At 46.0% G+C, this 19,485-nt stretch overlaps 1 protein-coding gene across 3 annotated transcripts in view; it reads left to right on the top strand.

The window, feature by feature from the left end:
- The window catches only part of LOC120933518 (flavin-containing monooxygenase FMO GS-OX-like 2), a 54,703-nt gene that overhangs the window by 13,639 nt on the left and 21,579 nt on the right, over positions 1–19,485 (top strand). For 2 of the 3 annotated variants that reach the window (XM_040346761.1, XM_040346763.1), the window contains exons 2-7: positions 3,270–3,359; positions 4,646–4,785; positions 6,668–6,879; positions 10,278–10,416; positions 13,163–13,302; positions 16,784–16,836. In XM_040346761.1, coding sequence (XP_040202695.1) covers positions 6,677–6,879; positions 10,278–10,416; positions 13,163–13,302; positions 16,784–16,836 — 535 coding nt within the window. In that variant the 5' untranslated portion in view covers positions 3,270–3,359; positions 4,646–4,785; positions 6,668–6,676. The remainder of the gene's footprint in view (positions 1–3,269; positions 3,360–4,645; positions 4,786–6,667; positions 6,880–10,277; positions 10,417–13,162; positions 13,303–16,783; positions 16,837–19,485) is intronic. The other variant, XM_040346762.1, reaches the window with a different exon arrangement.

Here is a 19,485-nt window from a genome sequence, read left to right as displayed (position 1 = left end):
ACCACCCCCTACAATACAGAACACCCCCCCCCCCCACAATACAGAACCCCCCCCCCCCCAGAATACAGAACCCCTCTCATATACAGAAACCACCCCCTACAATACAGAACACCCCCCCCCCCCCAGAATACAGAACCCCCCTATATAGATACCACCCCCCTACAATACAGAACTCCCCCCCCCCCCCACAATACAGAATCCCCCCTATACAGATACCACCCCCCACAATACAGAACCCCCCCAGAATACAAAACCCCCCTCATATACAGATACCACCCCCTACAATACAGAACATCCCCCCCCTCGAAGAATACAGAACCCCCCTCATATACAGAACACCCCCCACCTCATATACAGAACACCCCCATTACAATAGTGCACACACCCCCCTTGCCTTCAGACCCATAATGCCGTCAGACAGATGATCATCAGCGCGCCGCGTGTTACACTACACACACAGGCAGCACAGCACAGGGGGAGGCGGCTGCAGCTTCACGCTCCTAGGCTGTGTGACTGTCAGTGTCAGCCAGTCACAGCCGTATCTACCAGAGCCGCGGGCGCTGCGCTGCCACAGAGAAGGGGATAATTGCGGTCTCGGGTATGGGTACGGGCGGCTCGCACGAGTCACACCCCCTCCCCCCTGAAAAGCCTTACCTAGACTGCCGCTAGCGCTGCCTCCCTGTTACCGCGCTATCATCATGCCGCACGCTACAGTCCTCTTCATTCTCGGAGGGGGGGCGTCGGCCTGACACCCCTCCAGGGTGTGGCACCCGGTGCGGCCCGCCCCCTCCGCCCCATGCTTAGTACGCCTCTGCTTGCATGGCCCTTGTCTTATCCAATGTCACCAGATACCTGGCCATCTAGTGACAGAAGAGAGAAGTGCAGCAAATCCAGAATTAGGGTGGAATCAATTGATCTCATATCAATTGGCCAAGGCAACTACACTTGGCAAATACATTTACTAGCAACCCTGCCTAAACATCAGGGAATGAACATCAAAAGAATCCAGCGATGTCCCCTGTGTAGGCAGTGTCCACCTTCTGGCCCCTCTTCCTTCTGGGCCACGATTTACGGCACAGGCTAGGGAAGAAATGGCACTTCGTTTCATTTCTTCCCCGCGCATGCGCCGTTGGAATTTTCGGCGGACTACAAGTGAAATATCTCCTAAATGGCGCACATTTAGGAGATATTTCCACTACCTATAGGTAAGCCTTATTCTAGGCTTACCTATAGGTAGAAGTCGAAAAAGTGGGTTTACAAGCACTTTAATGCCGCACTTGTGGGACATGAATATAGAAAATAGAAATTCCCCTCTAGTGGGACTTTGTAGGCACTACAATCATGTAACAATTCCACTCATGAGTGCTTATAGCTTTATGCACACCCAGACCCCATGATACTATGTGCAAGTATACACCTTATATGGGGATACAGTCCCAATTATCTCAGGGTCCTATATAAGACCTGTTTACAACTGGCCATGTTGGATGTATGTTTCACATCCATAGAAATTATGCATTTATCTCACCTTACGTGCATATATACTTGTATATATCTCGTCTTGAGGTATATATACATGTGTGTACATATATATGTTTACAGGGCTTTTTTTCTCAGAGAATAGGTGCAGGAACTCCCTCCATCTGAGTCACCTCTTGTGTCCACCCCCTACCCACTTCCAAGCACCATTCATTCGTTTCACCCCCTACCCACCTCTGAGCACCATTTTTTGGTTCCACCTCCCAGGCACCATTCTTTGGTTCCACCCCCTCCCCACTTCCGAGCACCATTCCTTTTCTCCACCCCCTACCCACCTCCGAGCACCATTCCTTGGTTCCACTCCCTACCCACCTCCGAGCACTATTCCTTGGTTCCAACCCCTACCCACCTCCGAGCACTATTCATTGGTTTCACCCCCTACCCACCTCTGAGCACCATTCATTGGTTCCACTCCTTACCCACCTCCGAGCACCGTTTCTTGGTTCCACCCCCTACCTACCTCCAAGCACCATTCATTGGTTTCACCCCCTACCCACCTCCGAGCACCATTCCTTGGTTCCACTCCCTACCCACCTCCGAGCACCATTCCTTGGTTCCACTCCCTACCCACCCCCGAGCACTATACTCTTGTTCCAACCCCTACCCACCTCCAAGCAGCATTCATTGGTTTCAGCCTCTACCCACCTCTGAGCACCATTCCTTGGTTCCACTCCTTACCCACCTCTGAGCACCATTCTTTGGTTCCACCCCCTCCCCACTTCCGAGCACCATTCCTTTTCTCCACCCCCTACCCACCTCCGAGCACCATTCCTTGGTTCCACTCCCTACCCACCTCCGAGCACTATTCCTTGGTTCCAACCCCTACCCACCTCCGAGCACTATTCATTGGTTTCACCCCCTACCCACCTCTGAGCACCATTCATTGGTTCCACTCCTTACCCACCTCCGAGCACCGTTTCTTGGTTCCACCCCCTACCTACCTCCAAGCACCATTCATTGGTTTCACCCCCTACCCACCTCTGAGCACCATTCCTTGGTTCCACTCCCTACCCACCTCCGAGCACCATTCCTTGGTTCCACTCCCTACCCACCCCCGAGCACTATACTCTTGTTCCAACCCCTACCCACCTCCAAGCAGCATTCATTGGTTTCAGCCCCTACCCACCTCTGAGCACCATTCCTTGGTTCCACTCCTTACCCACCTCCGAGCACCATTCCTTGGTTCCACTCCTTACCCACCTCCGAGCACCATTCCTTGGTTCCACTCCCTACCCACCTCCGAGCACTATACCTTTGTTCCAACCCCTACCCACCTCTGAGCACCATTCCTTGGTTCCACTCCTTACCCACCTCCGAGCACCGTTTCTTGGTTCCACCCCCTACCCACCTCCGAGCACCGTTTCTTGGTTCCACCCCCTACCCACCTCCGAGCACCGTTTCTTGGTTCCACCCCCTACCCACCTCCGAGCACCATTACATACATTCAGAGCTGGAGGTGCCGGAACTGCGTTCCCCCGCGTTCCTGCTGAAAAAAAGCCCTGTATGTTTATACATATACAGTGCCTTGAAAAAGTATTCATACCCCTTGAAATTTTCCACATTTTGTCATGTTACAATCAAAAATGTAAATGCGATTTATGTGATAGACCAACACAAAGTGGCAAATAATTGTGAAATGGAAGGGAAATGATAAATGGTTTTCAACATTTTTTACAAATAAATATGTGAAAAGTGTGGCGTTTACAGTGCATGCACTACTTTTGTTGCAGTGCGATTTCAGCCCATTCAAAATGAACCGCAAAGAATTGCATGTGAATCGCACAGGAAAATGGAGTTCCGTTGTGATCCAGCCCTAAAAGGTAATTCCACTCTAACACCTTCTATCCCCCCTCCTTTTCCACATTTGGAGTTTTTATTTCTTTGGAGGGGGGGGGGAGTGGGTACCTAACATTAGCATGTTCCTGCTTAAACTTCTGCTCCAACTGCCTAGACCAGTGGTCTCCAAACTGCAGCCCGGGGGCACTGACACCAATGACAGGGCACTATATCTCCCACTGACACCAACTATAGGGCACAGTTTACTTCCACTGGCGGCAGTCCTGTCCCCCTAAAGTCTGAAGGATACTAAACTGGCCATTTGTTTAGAAACACACACACACATACACACTCCCTGCTTGCAACCTTCTAAGACACATCACAGGTGCCAGGAGGCTGTGGGTCCATTCACAGGTCCCAGTAGGCTGGGGGTCCAATCACAGGTCCCAGGAGGCTGGGGATCCATTCACTGGTCCCAGTAGGCTGGGGGTCCATTCACAGGTCCCAGTAGGCTGGGGGTCCATTCACAGGTCCCAGTAGGCTGGGGGTCCATTCACAGGTCCCAGTAGGCTGGGGGTCCATTCACAGGTCCCAGTAGGCTGGGGGTCCATTCACAGGTCCCAGGAGGCTGGGGGTCCATTCACAGGTCCCAGTAGGCTGGGAGTCCATTCACAGGTCCCAGTAGGCTGGGAGTCCATTCACAGGTCCCAGTAGGCTGGGGGTCCATTCACAGGTCCCAGTAAGCTGGGGATCCATTCACAGGTCCCAGGAGCTGCAGGTCCATTTACAGGTCCCAGGAGGCTGCGGGTCCAGTCACAGGTCCCAAGAGGCTGCGGGTCCAGTCACAGGTCCCAGGAGGCTGCAGGTCCAGTCACAGGTCCCAGGAGGCTGCGGGTCCATTCACAGGTCCCAGGAGGCTACGGGTCCATTCACAGGTCCCAGGAGGCTGTGGGTCCATTCACAGGTCCCAGGAGGCTGTGGGTCCATTCACAGGTCCCAGGAGGTGGTAGGTCCATTTACAAAGCACAGTGTGAATCTGCAAGGAGTCACAGCAGGCTTCCCTTAGTAAACATGGCAGAGCTGGGAACCCTGCAGACTGGCTAAGAATTGACCTGGGTGAGGACAGCCCTGGATCCTTGGACAGGTAGGTGTCCTTTTTTAAAGTCAGCAGCTACAGTATTTGTAGCTGATGACTTTTATTTTTATTAACTCCTTGAAATCTAAATTTTCTTGCACTTTGGCATGCCTGCCTTGGGTGTTGGAGGACCTTGTCCCGGCACTAATTGTGACTCTTGGCTGTACATTGCTGCACTTTTTCTACCATTAACAGGGAGGTTTCACCAATCAGTCACAGAGGAGGCACAAAGTTCACTGACTGCAGCTGTCCTGTGAGAGAGAGAAAGAACGTTCTGAGAGAAGAAAAGTAACTCAGGATCTGTGATCAGCTGTAAGAGATCCTATATTTTATATGTAAGTACAAGCCATTCCTATGGTATAATCTATATCAGTAGGTGTCAGATGAACAGCCCAGGGGTTTATAGATGCCCACTCCGGGGTTTATAGATGAAGCCCCCCAATATATGAGCCAAGCATATATATTGATTGGTTTGCGCAAACGAAAGTGCCTACAAAATAGGTTGATTTATGTATTTTTTTTTTTTTACTAGTAATGTCGGTAATCTGCGATTTTTATCGTGACTGTGACATTGTGGCGGTCAGATCGGAAAATGTTGACAATATTTTGGGTCCATTGACATATATAGTGATCAGTGCTAAAAAATATTCACTGATTATTGTATAAATGTCACTGGCAGGGAAGGAGTTAACACTAGGGGGCAATCAAGGGGTTAAATGTATGATGCCCCTTCCCAGGATAGGAGATCCCACCTGCGGATGTCATTTGACAATGGGCGGGATGGGAAGTGGTTATTTTTTATTTTTTACAATTTATTTATTTTAACAATGTCTTATTTTTCTGGGGGGGGGGGGGAGGAACAGTGTCAGTGTTTTTATTTTATTTTTTACAGTTTAACCTTTTAAATATTTTTTTATTACAATACTTTATTTTTTATTTTTATTAGCCCTGTTGGGGGGGCTTTGGTGAGATAGCCCCCCAACCCCTGACATCTCCCCTTTGAGACAGGGAAAGGGGCTGAGGACACAGATTCCTCAGTCCCTTTCTCTGCAGCCTCAGTTGCACTGAAGATGAATAGAGAGGAGACAGAGGCTCCTCTCCATTCATAAATGGAAGCAGAGTAAACACAGGTTACAATGCTCAGTTATGAATGGACAGTCAGTGATTACTTATTCTGTGCATTCGTAAAAGGAGGAATCCGGTAAATGACAGATTTACTGGCTCCTTCCTCCGCTCTCCTTCCTGACAGATCTGGGACGGGGGGGGGGGACCAGAGGAGCACAAAGAGGGAGGGGGGCACAGAGGGTGGAGGAGCACAGAGAGAGGGACGAGCACAGGGGGGGCACAGAGGGGGGAAGGAGCACAGAGGGGACTGAAGGAGCACGGAGGAGGATCAGCGCATACTTAGGGAGCCGCAAGAGGATACATGGGACAGTCACGACAATCGGTGTATAACTTTTAATAAAGCAGCTTAAAGCCGTGGGAGGGAGAGAAGGAGAAGCAGCTGTCAGCTGCTTTATTAAAAGGTAAACAGGGAGATCGGTGCTTGTAACTGCCTGCATCGATCATCTGTGAGGCTGCCACCCCCCCCCCCCCTGCTATGCTGAGGGCGCAGGTATCGGTGTCAAGTATCCGAGCATTTGCACAAGTACAAGTACGGTGCAACCCTAGCTATAACTTTCACGCAAACCAATTACACTTATTAGGATTTTATTTACCAAAGACATGTGGCAGAATGGATTTTAGCCCAAAATTATATAGAAATTCAATTTTTTTTTACTATTATTATTGGATATGTGTTATAAAAGAAAGTAAAATATATATATATATATATATATATATATATATATATTTTTTTAAAAAAATTTCGGTCTTTTTCCATTTATATTGCAAAAAAAACAGTGGTGACCAAATACCACAAAAAGAAAGCTCTATTTGTGTGAAAAAACGTATATAAACTTAATTTCAGTACAGTGTTGCACTACCGCGCAATCACCAGTTAAAGTAGTGCAGTGCCCAATAGCAAAACATTTCTTGGTCATGAAGGGAATAAAATCTTCAGGAGCTCAAGCAGGGCCGGGACAAGGAGTGGGTGGGAAGGGCGGTAGCACTGGGCGCAATGGTTTAAAAAGAGGTTTTTGTGGCCGGGGGTTTAGCTTTGAAACTTTTATTTGTCTTTGTATAATTATTATGTTTCTGTTCTCATTTTTCCAACAGAAAACCATCATGGCGTCCAGTAGGTTACGGGTGGCGGTGATCGGCGCTGGAGGGGCTGGACTCTGTAGCGCCCGTCACATCCTCTCCCGGCCTTTGACTTTCGAACCTCCCGTGGTGTTGGAGATGACGGGACAAGTGGGGGGGACCTGGGTTTACACGGAAGAGGTGGAGAGCGGGGCGCACATCCACTCCAGCATGTACAGAGACCTGAGGTAAGAGCCCATGAAGGCCAGAATGTGCTATAGTAGACATGTGGTATTCGTATCGTAACGAATCGAAATTCAGACACATTTTGTATCTTTCAGACATTCGGATGCATCCGAACGTCCGAAGAAAAAAGTAACGAATTTCAACTAATACGAAAGAAATTATAATGAAAATATCAAATGAATTTGGCATAATTCATTAATTCATTAAAGGTCCAATGAAACAGCAGGTCAACTCGTAATGGCATAACGAATGTCCCGAATTTAATCGTATCGATTTATTTTTATTCTATTAGTGAACAACTGAGCAAGTGGAAAGGAATAGATCTATCCGAATTACAATTTTCTAGTCCAATCAGTTCATTCCTTTTGTGTTAGGGTCTGGATTACTGGCATGGAGTAAATCGATTCACTTTCCGTATTACCAATCGTTATCACAAATATATATATATATGTGTGTGTGTGTATGTGTGTGTATATATATATATATATATATATATATATATATATATATATATATATATAGTGGGTGGTTGCTACGAGTTGCTACGAGTTACAACATCCACACATTTCACCCTGCTGCCAGACATCCATTAGACACAGTCCTTTAGTCAATGAACAGTCTCTTGCTTGTTTTTGTTATTTTATTAGGGCATTGAACTTGGTTGGGGAAGGGACATGGGATGCCCATAGAACAGATTAGTACTTGAAATGATATAGCAATTGATGCATTACACTTCTTAGATAGGACAAGATGGCTGACCCTAAACTTGACAGACTTTTACCTCAGAACACTTCTCCCTCCAGCACACACCTTGACCGACTTTTACCTCAGAACACTTCTCCCTCCAGCACACACCTTGACCGACTTTTACCTCAGAACATCTCCTCCTCCAGCACACAGCTTGACCGATTTTTACCTCAGAACATCTCCTCCTCCAGCACACAGCTTGACCGACTTTTACCTTAGAACACTTTTTCTGTCACAGTCTTAGTAATCCTGTCACACCATCAGAATATGACTAGGCCTCACTCTGAATAAGTCCCAGTTTAACCACTCAAAGACCGCCGCATGACTAAATACGTCGGCAGAATGGCACAGCTGGGCACATGGACGTATATATACGTGCCCTTTAAGAGCCCAGTCGTGGGTCGCGAGTGCGGTGCCAGCGGCACGTTCGCATACTTCCCAACCCCGCCTGGATTCTGCGGGAACTTCACGCACAGACTACATCCTTCCGCAGTCCCGCGAAGGGGTTAACTTTCCCGCACATGAAGGAGAAGAAAAAGTTCTGACGGGAGACATACAAGGAGAACTGACAGGCTGTGTAGTGGCAAGAACTCCACATCTATCCACGGCAACCCCCCCGCTCTCACCCACGATTGTCCGCTCAACAAAATCCAATTGACCGCCCCCCCTCCGCTCAACATCTCTGATCGTCCGACCCCCCGCACAACAACTTCGATCGGCCAACTACCCCCCCCGCTCAACAAAAATGTCCCGCTGTGGATTTTTAAATTGTTGGGAGGTATGCGTTCGCGACCCGGTCCGAAGCTCCGTGACTGCACTCTCGGGACCCGATCGCGGGTGTCCCGCAATCGGGTCACAGGAGCCGAAGAACGGGGAGAGGTAAGTGTAAATACACCTTCCCCGTTCTTCTGTGTGGCAATGTCGGTGATCGTCTGATATAGGGAACGACGATCACTGACGTCGCACATCCGCCCCCCTACAGTAAGAAACACACATTAGGTCACACTTAACCCCTACAGCGCCTCCTAGTGGTTAACCCCATTCACTGCCATCGTCATTTTCACAGTAATCAGTGCATTTTTATAGCACTTTTCGCTGTGAAAATGACAATGGTCCCAAAAATGTGTCAAAAGTGTCCGCCATAATGTTGCAGTATTAAAAATTAATTATTAATAAAAATGCCATACAACTATCCCCTATTTTGTAAGCGCTATACATTTTGCGCAAACCAATCAATAAACGCTTATTGCGTTTTTTTTTTACCAAAAATAGGTAGAAGAATACGTATCGGCCTAAACTGAGGAAAATAAATGTTTTTTTATACCTTTTTTTTGAAGGAAAAATAAAAACCGCAGAGGTGATAAAATACCACCAAAAGAAAGCTTCATTTGTGGGAAAAAAAGGACACAATTTTGTTTGGGATTCACGTCGCACGACCACGCAATTGTCAGTTAAAGCGACGCAGTGCCGAATCGCAAAAAGGGGCAAGGTCCTTAACCTGCATATTGGTCTGGGTCTTAACTGGCTAAGTAGTATATGAAACCCTTGGGCCTGCAGTACCCCCTCATGGCATCAACTGGTTATTTATAGAAGATTTAATGATGATGAACTACTAATCCCAGCAGTCCGACTTGCAAACCCTGCCCGCCCTCATGCCTGCATCGATTTGACACAAACTCCAGTCTCTCCCTCTGGCTCTGCACCAAGACACCTATCCATGACTGTGTAAGGAGAGGCTCCCTCCCAGCCCCCAAGCTCCTCTGCTGGAGTTACACCCCCCCAGATGGGGGGGTTCCTCCTGCATGACAGTCTAGCACTCCATCCTTCAGTTCACCCAGCGGACAACTCCTGGCCTTCCCCCTGCCTATCCTAGTTGGGGATTGGTCAGAGCTCCTCACATGTACCCCATGTCACTCTAGCTCTCAGCCCTGCCCTTTTCCAGAACATTCTCCCTGGAAACAGAGGAGGCGCCCAAGAACCAAAGTACAAGTCAGTCACCCACTGCTACACTAAACCACTCCCCTGCCCCCAGATCAAAAACAAACAGGCCTTGCTTGCAGCATAGGCCTGCTTAAATTTACCTGCACTGGCAGCTAACACACAACCCTACACTTGGCACCTACCTAAGGTAGAGGGTGCTACATATACATACATAAATAAACAAATTATCGGAAAATGAAACAAATAATAAAACGCATAACATTTTTTCGACTTGCTACCCAACAATGACATGTATGGCAGAGCAATCCGTAAGCTACTATATGTTGCCACTGTGACAAGACCAGACATAGCCGCAGCAGTGGGCATACTATGCAGGAACGTTTCAGCTCCCTGTTAGTGTGACTGGAATGTGCACAAGGCAATATTCAACCCAGGAAGAAAAAGGGCCCTCCCACCACCATCACCATTCCTTACCAAAGGGATACTCGCCAGCGCCCCCCTCTGTACAAGAGGCACTGACATTCTCCCTTACGAAAACCGATAAGAACTGATTCTACACTAGATCTTAGCCAAAATATTTCTACCTTCTTTATAGAACCTAGAGCTAAATTACAGAACATCAATCCAGCACATTACCCACCATTTAATAATAGAATGTCATTTTCATGATGTATTATTTTCATCTGTATTATCAATATGTTTTCACTTACAGTACCAACCTCCCTAAAGAGATCATGGAGTTCCCTGATTTTGCCTTTGACCCGTCCCTACCATCCTTCATCCACCACTCCGAAGTCTTGAAATACCTGGAGGATTATACGGACAGGTTCTCCATCCGACCCCACATCAAGGTGAGAGTGTTAAATGTTTCAAGGATTATATTGGACAGGTACTTGGCACACATACTTAACCACTTCAGCCCAGGAGGATTTGGCTGCCAAATGACTGGGCCACTTTTTGAGATTGGGCACTGCATCGCTTTAACTGACAATTGCGCGGTCGTGAGACGTGGCTCCCAAACAAAATTGACGTCCTTTTTTCCCCAGAAATAGAGCTTTCTTTTGGTGGTGTTTGATCAACTCTGCGGTTTTCATTTTTTGCGCTATAAACAAAAATAGAGCAATTTTTTTTCAAAAAAAGCTATGGGCCAGATTCAGGTACAAATACGTTGCGCTGCGGCGGCGTAACGTATCCCATTTACGTTACACCGCCGCAGGTTTACAGCGTAAGTGCCTGATTCACAAAGCTCTTACCTGTAAACTTGCGGCGGTGTAACGTAAATCCGCTCGGCGCAAGCCCGCCTAATTCAAATGGGGCGGGCACCATTTACATTAGGCGCGTTCCCGCGCCGAACGTACTGCGCATGCTCCGTCCGTCAAATTACCCGAGGTGCATTGCGCTAAATGAAGTCGCAAAGACGTCATTGGTTTCGACGTTAACGTAAATGGCGTCCAGCGCCATTCATGGACGACTTACGCAAACTACGTGAAATTTCAAATTTCGACACGGGAACGACGGCCATACTTAACATTGGCTAGACCACCTAGAGGGCAGCCTTAACTTTACGACGCGTATCGCTACGGAAACTACGTAAATTTAGATCGACGGGCAAAGCGGACGTTCGTGAATCGCCGTAACTAGTCATTTGCATATTCTACGCCGACCGCAATGGAATCGCCACCTAGCGGCCGGCCTAGAATTGCAGCCTAAGGTCCGACGGTGTAAAATAGTTACACCTGTCGGATCTTAGGGCTATCTATGCGTAACCTGATTCTATGAATCAGGCGCATAGATACGACAATCGTATCTCAGAGATACAACGGCGTATCAGGAGATACGCCGTCGTATCTCTTTTGTGAATCTGGCCCTATATTTTTAACTTTTTGCTATAATAAATATCCCCCGAAAATATATAAAAAATATATTTTTCCTCAGTTTAGGCAAATACGTATTCTTCTACATATTTTTGGTAATAAAATCGCAATCAGGTCTGGGCTCTGGCTGGGCCATTCCAAAACTTTAATCTTCTTCTGGTGAAGCCATTCCTTTGTTGATTTGGATGTATACTTTGGGTTGTTGTCATGCTGAAAGATGAAGTTCCTCTTCATGTTCTGCTTTCTATTAGAAGCCTGAAGGTTTTGTGCCAATATTGACTGGTATTTGGAACTGTTCATAATTCCCTCTACCTTGACTAAGGCCCCTGTTCCAGCTGAAGAAAAACAGCCCCAAAGCATGATGCTGCCACCACCATGCTTGGTGATGTGTGGTGTTTTTGCGGCAAACATATCTTTTGGAATTATGGCCAAAAAGTTCATCCTTGGTTCCATCAGATCATAACCCATTTTCACACATGCTTTTTGGGAGACTTCGGATGTGTTTTTGCAAAATTTAACCGGGCCTGGATGTTTTTCTTGGTAAAAAAAGGCTTCCGTCTTGCCACTGTACCTCATAGTCCAGATAAATAAAGAATACGGGAGATTGTTGTCACATGTATCACACAGCCAGTACTTGCCAGATATTCCTGCAGCTTTTTTAACTAGTTGCCGTTCTTGTTCTGGGACGCCGTCATATGATGGCGTCCCAGAACGACCACTCTCACGCACCCGATGGCAGCCGTGCCGTGTTGCTAGGAGTCCGCGGCTCTTTAACTAAGTGATCGGCTGTGTCCAATCACAGCCGGTCACATGTAAACCCAGAGATGCCGGTAATCGGTGCTCCTCGCCTCACACTGACAGAGTGTGTGGCGAGGAGAGCCCATCAGCGGCATCTCCACGCAAGGGGACATCTACGCATGTAATCAGGGCGCTGATCTTCAGTGCCCTGATTACAATATAGCGTCAACAGTGTCACCAATTGTGCCCAAAATTGCCCACCAGTGGCAGCAATCAGTGGCCACCACTGGCTATAAGTGCCACCAATCAGTGCTCATTAGGGATGCCAGTCAGTGCTGGCTATCCGTGCCGCCTTGGATCAGTTCTGCCCATCAATGCCCATCACTGCTGTTGATCAGTGTCGCCCATCAGTGGCCATTAGTACCGCCCACCAGTGTCGCCTATCAGTGCCGCCATTTAGTGCCCAATGCCATCAGTGCCACCTAACAGTGTCCATGAGTGCCGCCTATCGGTGCGGCATATTAGTGCCTTCTCATCAGTGCCACCTAATCGGTGCCTATAAGTGCCACCTCACAGTGCCCATAAGTGCCACCTCATCAATGCCCACAAGTTCAGCCTATCAGTGCCCATCAGTGCAATCTCATCAGCGCACATCAGTGAAGGAGAAAAATTACTTTGTAAAAAAAAGGACATCAATTTTACAGTGGATACAGTGTTGCATGGCTGTGCAATAGTCAATTAAAGTAATGCAGTGCCGTATCACAGAAAATGGCCTGGTCATGAAGGGGGGTAAATCTTCCGGAGGTCAAATGGTTAATACAGCTTTAATATTTTATGTGACTTTAGAAGCCTTATTTCGAAGAATTCTTTATTTAAAGATTTTCATTCAGTAAAGTCCATTCTTTCCAAAATCGAAGATACAGTATCGGTAAGCTTTTGTGTTTTCCATCACTCTTTAAGCCTTTGTCCTTTTTGTGCTTTGCAGTTTAATACCCGGGTGGTGTCGGTCACTCCTGTACTGGGGGAAGGGAAGAACTCCGAGATTTCCTGGGATGTGACCTTCCAAACTCAGGAAGACGGTGATCCTGTGACAGAACGGTTTGATGCCATCATGGTCTGTGTAGGGTAAGAAACAGAAATCCTCTAGATGTCCAAATCTAGGTCTGGATGTCTCATCCCTCTTTCCTCTTCATTTGGGTTCAGAAAGACTAATGCCGCGTACACACGACCGTTTTTATGACGTGAAAAATGCATTTGTTTTTAAATGTGTGTAGGCTCCAGAGCATTTTTCATGACGTGAAAAATGGCCATTAACCACTTAAGGACAGAAGGTGTTTTTCAGATTTGGCGTTTACAAGACTAAAACATTATTTTTTGCTAGAAAATTACTTAAAACCCTGAAACATTATATATATATTTTTTCTAACACCCTAGAGAATAAAATGGCGGTCATTGCAATACTTTTTGCCACACCGTATTTGCGCAGCGGTCTTACAAGCGCACTTTTTGGGGAAAAAATTCACTTTTTTTAATTAAAAGACAACAATAAATTTGGCCCAATTTTTTATATATATTGTGAAAGATAATGTTGCGCCGAGTAAAATGATACCCAACATGTCACGCTTAAAAATTGCGCCCGCTCGTGGCATGGCGTCAAACTTTTACCCTTAAAAATCTCCATAGGCGAGGTTTAAAAAATTCTATAGGTTTAATTTTTTGAGCTACAGAGGAGGTCTAGGGCTAGAATTATTGCTCTCGCTCGAACGATCTCAGTGATACCTCACTTGTGTGGTTTGAACACCGTTTTCATATGCGGGCGCTACTCTCGTATGCGTTCGCTTCTGCGTGCAAGCTCGTCGGGACGGGGCGCTTTAAAAAAATGTTTTTTTTGTTTTCTTATTTATTTTTATTTATTTTATCATTTCTTTACACTGAAATAAAAAAAAATGTATCACTTTTATTCCTATTACAAGGAATGTAAACATCTCTTGTAATAGAAAAAATCATGACAGGTCCATTTAAATATGAGATCTGGGGTCAAAAAGACCATTATATCTCATATTTAGACTTAAATGCAAAAAAAAAAAAAAAAAAAATGGAAATTTTGTCATTTGAAAAAATGACAACAAAAAAATGTCTCTTTAAGACGCATGGGCGGGACTGACGTTTTGACGTCACTTCCGCCCAGCAATGCTATGGGGACGGGTGGGGGCCATCTTGCCCTCACTCGCATCCCCACACATCAGCTGAAAGGACCCGATCGTCTCCGCCGCTACCGACGGCTCCGGTAAGCGGCAGAGGGCGCGGGAGAGCGGCGGGAGGGGGGCCCTCTCCCGCCACCGATAACGGAGATCTCGCGGCGAATCTGCCGCGGAGACCGCCGTTATCGTTGACAGGACCGCTCACTGAAGAGATGGATACCTCGGTTGTGGCAGCAGCTGCTGCCGTTACCGAGATATTCATCTTTAAAAACAGGACGTATATATACAGTGGCGGTCGTTAAGTGGTTAAAAATCTAGAACATGCTCTACGTTTTTTACGTTGTCGTTTTTAACGTCGTGAAAAAAACGTGCATGCTCAGAAGCAAGTTATGAGACGGGAGCGCTCGTTCTGGTAAAACTAGCGTTCGGAATGGAGATAGCACATTCGTCACGCTGTAACAGACTGAAAAGCACGAAGACTGAAAAGCGCGAATCGTCTCTCACCAAACTTTTACTAACACGAAATTAGCAAAAGCAGCCCCAAGGGTGGCGCCATCTGAATGGAACTTCCCCTTTATAGTGCCGTCGTACGCGTTATACGTCACCGCGCTTTTTTCACGATCGTGTGTAGGCAAGGTAGGCTTGACAAGAATCACGTCGAAAAAAAACGTTGTTTTTTCTAGACCATTAAAAATGGTCGTGTGTACACGGCATAAGAGCCTTTTCATGCATGTCACTGATGAATCACCCAATCTCTATATCATTTAATGCCATCATTTGTGTACATTTAAAGTGGATGTAAACCCGAAATTTTTATTTTATTTTTTTGATGTCACAATGTGCAGGGATATGCAATTAGCGGACCTCCAGCTGTTGCAAAACTACAAGTCCCATCATGCTTCTGCCTCTGAGTTATGCTTGTGGCTGTCAGAGTCTTGCTATGCCTCAATGGGATTTGTAGTTCTGCAACATCTGGAGGTCCGCTAATTGCATATCCCCGATGTAGAGTATAAGATTTCCTATCATCTGTGCCCAGTCTTGCCACACAGAGTTAATCCAGCTCTGAGCAATCCTCTTTTATTGTTCAGTGAAATAAAACGGACTTACAGAGAAAAACCTTGGCCCATTCCGCCCCCTTGCTGTGAATGACAGGCTATTTACATATCTCATACACTAGCCTGGAGACAGGCATTATTTTTTAATTCCCACCCCCACTCCTTTTCTGAAGTCATGTGGTTACTTTTCTGGATTTTGACTGGATGTTAGTGATCATAGCAGAATTTGGTGAAAGAAATACATAGGAAAAAATGCATGTTGACAAGGGGAGTGTAGAGGTGGGCGGAGAGTCTACTGACATCACGACTCCACCCACAGAGCTCCAGACAACAGATGCACCCACAGAATCTGCAGTGTTTCAGTTCTTATAACAGACAGAGGGGAGACATGTGACAGGTAAGGATACATGCAGGAGGCGTCTATATCCTTATAGATCAGCACTATGGAAGTAGTTTAGATAGGATGAGAGTGGCTTTACATCCACTTTAAGTACTTAAAGAGGAATTTCACTCAGCCCCCTGTAGGCAGGTGCAGTCTGTTTCCTCCACTGCAGGTGGTGCTAAACCGCAGTGGCATTGCTGAGTCAGGAAGTCAAGAGGAACTTGGTTCCTCTATGTTTTTTTGGGTCACATGGGCAGACATCTGATTGGATGCTAGCACCCCATGTGACTTTGGTGGCCATCTTGGGTCAGACAGAGTCTATTTAAGACCCTGGCTCCTGTGCTTGTGACTAGAGTAGGGGCAGGTCACACATCTGGCAGGGAAAGTACCTGGCATCAGGAAAAGGTTCCAGAGGAGTAGGGAAAGTGCTCCTTAAACCTCCTGGGGCATAAGACGTTGATACCCCAGGAGGCTTCAAAGAAGAGAAGATATCATTCTTGCCCAGGTAGCTGGGAGTGGGGCATACAGAAAAGGTTCATAGTGCTCCTGGAGAGTGCTTATACATCAAAAAGTAGCCCCTGTCACTTGTCACTGCTGAGTAATTACCTGTTATTCTCCTGACATTGGCGTTACCACTGTGAACTCATCTTCTGGATTCTGAGAGGACTCCACCACTAGACAGCTAATAGGAAGTGTCCACATCAAGCAGGTGGTGACATGGACACCCAACGAAGGATGCTATCTCCTGTAGAGTGATGAGAAGACTTGGGACTGGGACATCATGTGACCATGGGTTTAGGTTAAAAATAAAAGGGCATTTCAATTTTTTTTTTTTTTTTTTTTTATAATGCCAGTGGTCAGTTAAAGGGGTTGTGGGGGTAATATATCACCTTTAACCACTGCCTAAAGTATCCAAAAAAAAGCATTACTTAGTAAATCTGACACCTCCTTTTTCTTTTGTTCTGTAGACACTACTCCGATCCATTTGTGCCAGACATTGAAGGGTTGGAGCAGTTTCAAGGTGAGAAAGTTCTCAAATTATCAGGTTCTAGGGCAGGGATAGTTGGTGACTTAAAGCAATTTATTGTGGTAAACTGATTTCAAAGTTTGGAAGATGAAGTAGTTAAAGCGGAGGTTCACTCTAAAACAATTATATACCATTCCAACCAGCATTACAGTATGCTGTTTTTTCTATTTTTTTTTTCGCTGTACATACCGTTTTATACTTCTTTTGTTTTTCAGTCTCCCGCGGGGAATAGGCGTTCCTATGAAGAGGCGTAGATGATTGACTAGGAGCTGACTGCACAGGCGCCGTATATAGTCCCAGTCTGGCTATTTTGGGAACGCGTGACGCGCCTTGGCCGCACGTCAATCATCTACGCCTCTTCATAGGAACGCCTATTCCCCGCGGGAGTCTGAAAAGAAAAAGCATAAAACGGTATGTACAACAAAAAAAAAAAAAAAACAGCATACTGTACATGTCGGCAGTATGCTGGTTGGAATGGTATATAATTGTTTTAGGGCAGGGGTGTCCAAACTTTTTTCAAAGAGGGCCAGATTTGATGAAGTGAACATGCGTGAGGGCCGACCATTTTGCCTGACATTCTTTGAACCATTAAAATTAAATGCAAATTAACTGATACACTTCCCAACAAGAATTCTATTTCCTTTGTGGCTGTGTGTGTTGAAGAGTCTAAGGATGAGCTTGGGCATTTCATTTGGATATACTGTATGTATCGGCCATTGCCATTGCCATGAATGCAGCCTCACCAGTACCATGAATGCAGCCTCACCATTGCAATTAATGCAGCCCCACCATTGACATGAATGCAGCCTCTGAATGCCCGGCGCTCGTAGATTCATTGGGGGCTACAAAAGAGATATATATCAAAATTACCAGTGGGGCCACATTAAAATGAAACGAGGGCCGCAATTGGCCCCCGGGCCTGACTTTGGACATGCCTGTTTTAGGGTGAACCTCCGCTTTAAAACTCAGAATTTCAATCAAGTGTTTATAGGTCTCTGCTCATTGGGGAGATTTTCTCTGACTTCTCTCGTCTCCTGTCCCCGTGATTATCCCCCAACAAAAAACAGGGGTGGAGCCATGGATGTCACCGGGACAGGGGGGCCCAGAGAACAATAAGAATATTAATCAGATGTTCTAATTCTTACGAACACTATAAATGTGGGATTTTTTGGGGGCTTCAAACCTATTTGCAATAATTCTAATCACTTTTTGTCCTGATGAAGTTTAGGAAATTCTCTCTAATAAGGACAATATCAATAAATACTTGGCAGAGGCCCTTCCACACTCTGTTTAAAATTTAAAGGTGAACTCTATCGCTCCTTCCAGTCTTGCACAGTTGTACCGGCTCCCCTTCTGTACTGAAATTGTTTACTCTGATTTCACTGCACACTGTGAGCTTCTCCGAGAGAAGCAAAGAGATGAGAAGCAGTGAGGATCTCACTGGGTCAAAAATGATTTATGTAATAAAGGCAAAATGTCAGCAGGTAGAACTTTTTCTTTAATTACATTTCAGCCGAATAGTTTTAAGTTTGTTCTAAGTGGGAGGGTCTGCTTGCTTTAATCACACACCAGTGAGCAAGTCATATGATATGCTTAGGAAGTAAAATGTTGCTGTAGTTACCAGATTTGCTAGGTAGAAACATTAGATTTTTTTTTGAGGGGGGGGGGGGGTAGATTTTAAGCCCTTTAACAGATAAAAAAAATATATATAATTATACCATTAAATAGCAGACTTCATTGTATAGCTGCGAAAGAGGGGAGCATGTCCTATGCTCACTATATTAATTAACTGTACAGGATGTTCTTCCTGTCACAGCAACCCATTAGTTGCGGACTCACCAGTTAAGGTGCGGTGTCCATTGGCAGATTTCAATGCAGTACAAAAAGACCCCCCCGGGGGGAAAAACAAAAGAAATGTATCCTCCCGGAGATAAAGATGCCAAAAGTGGGCCGTGCCGCATAAAAAAGGGGTTTATTGATACAAAAATTTAGCAATCACATAAATTCAGACACTTTGACACCCATCACCAACACCCAATATAAAAATTAAAATAATTAGATAACGTTATCTAAATAGACACTGGGGCAGATCCACAAAAGAATTACGCCGGCGTATCTATTGATACGCCGCGTAATTTTAAAGTTCCCGCGTTGTATCTTTGTTTTGTATCTACAAAACAAGATACGACGGCATCTGGGATCGATCCGACAGACGTACGTCTTAGTACGCCGTCGGATCTTAGGTGCATTTTTTCCGCCGGCCGCTAGGTGGCATCTCCGTCGAATTCCGCATCGAGTATGCAAATTAGCTAGTTACGGCGATCCACGAACATACGTCCGGCCGGCGCATTTTTTTACGTTGTTTGCGTTCGGCTTTTTCCGGCGTATAGTTACTATTATGCTATTATGAGGCGTACTAAATGTTAAGTATGGCCGTCCTTCCCGCGTCAAATTTTGAATTTTTTACGTCGTTTGCGTAAGTCGTTCGCGAATAGGGATTTGCGTAAAATGACGTCACCGTCGTAAGAATTGGCTTGTTCCGGTTTAATTTCGAGCATGCGCACTGGGATACCCCCACGGACGGCGCATGCGTCGTTAAAAAAAAAACTTTGTTTACGTCGGGTCACGACGTATTTATATAAA

Source organism: Rana temporaria, chromosome 3 (genome assembly GCF_905171775.1).
Source record: "Rana temporaria chromosome 3, aRanTem1.1, whole genome shotgun sequence".
Classification (NCBI taxonomy): Eukaryota; Metazoa; Chordata; class Amphibia; order Anura; family Ranidae; genus Rana; species Rana temporaria.
The sequence above is the reverse complement of the archived record's forward strand: the minus strand, read 5'-3'. Positions and strand labels throughout refer to the sequence as shown.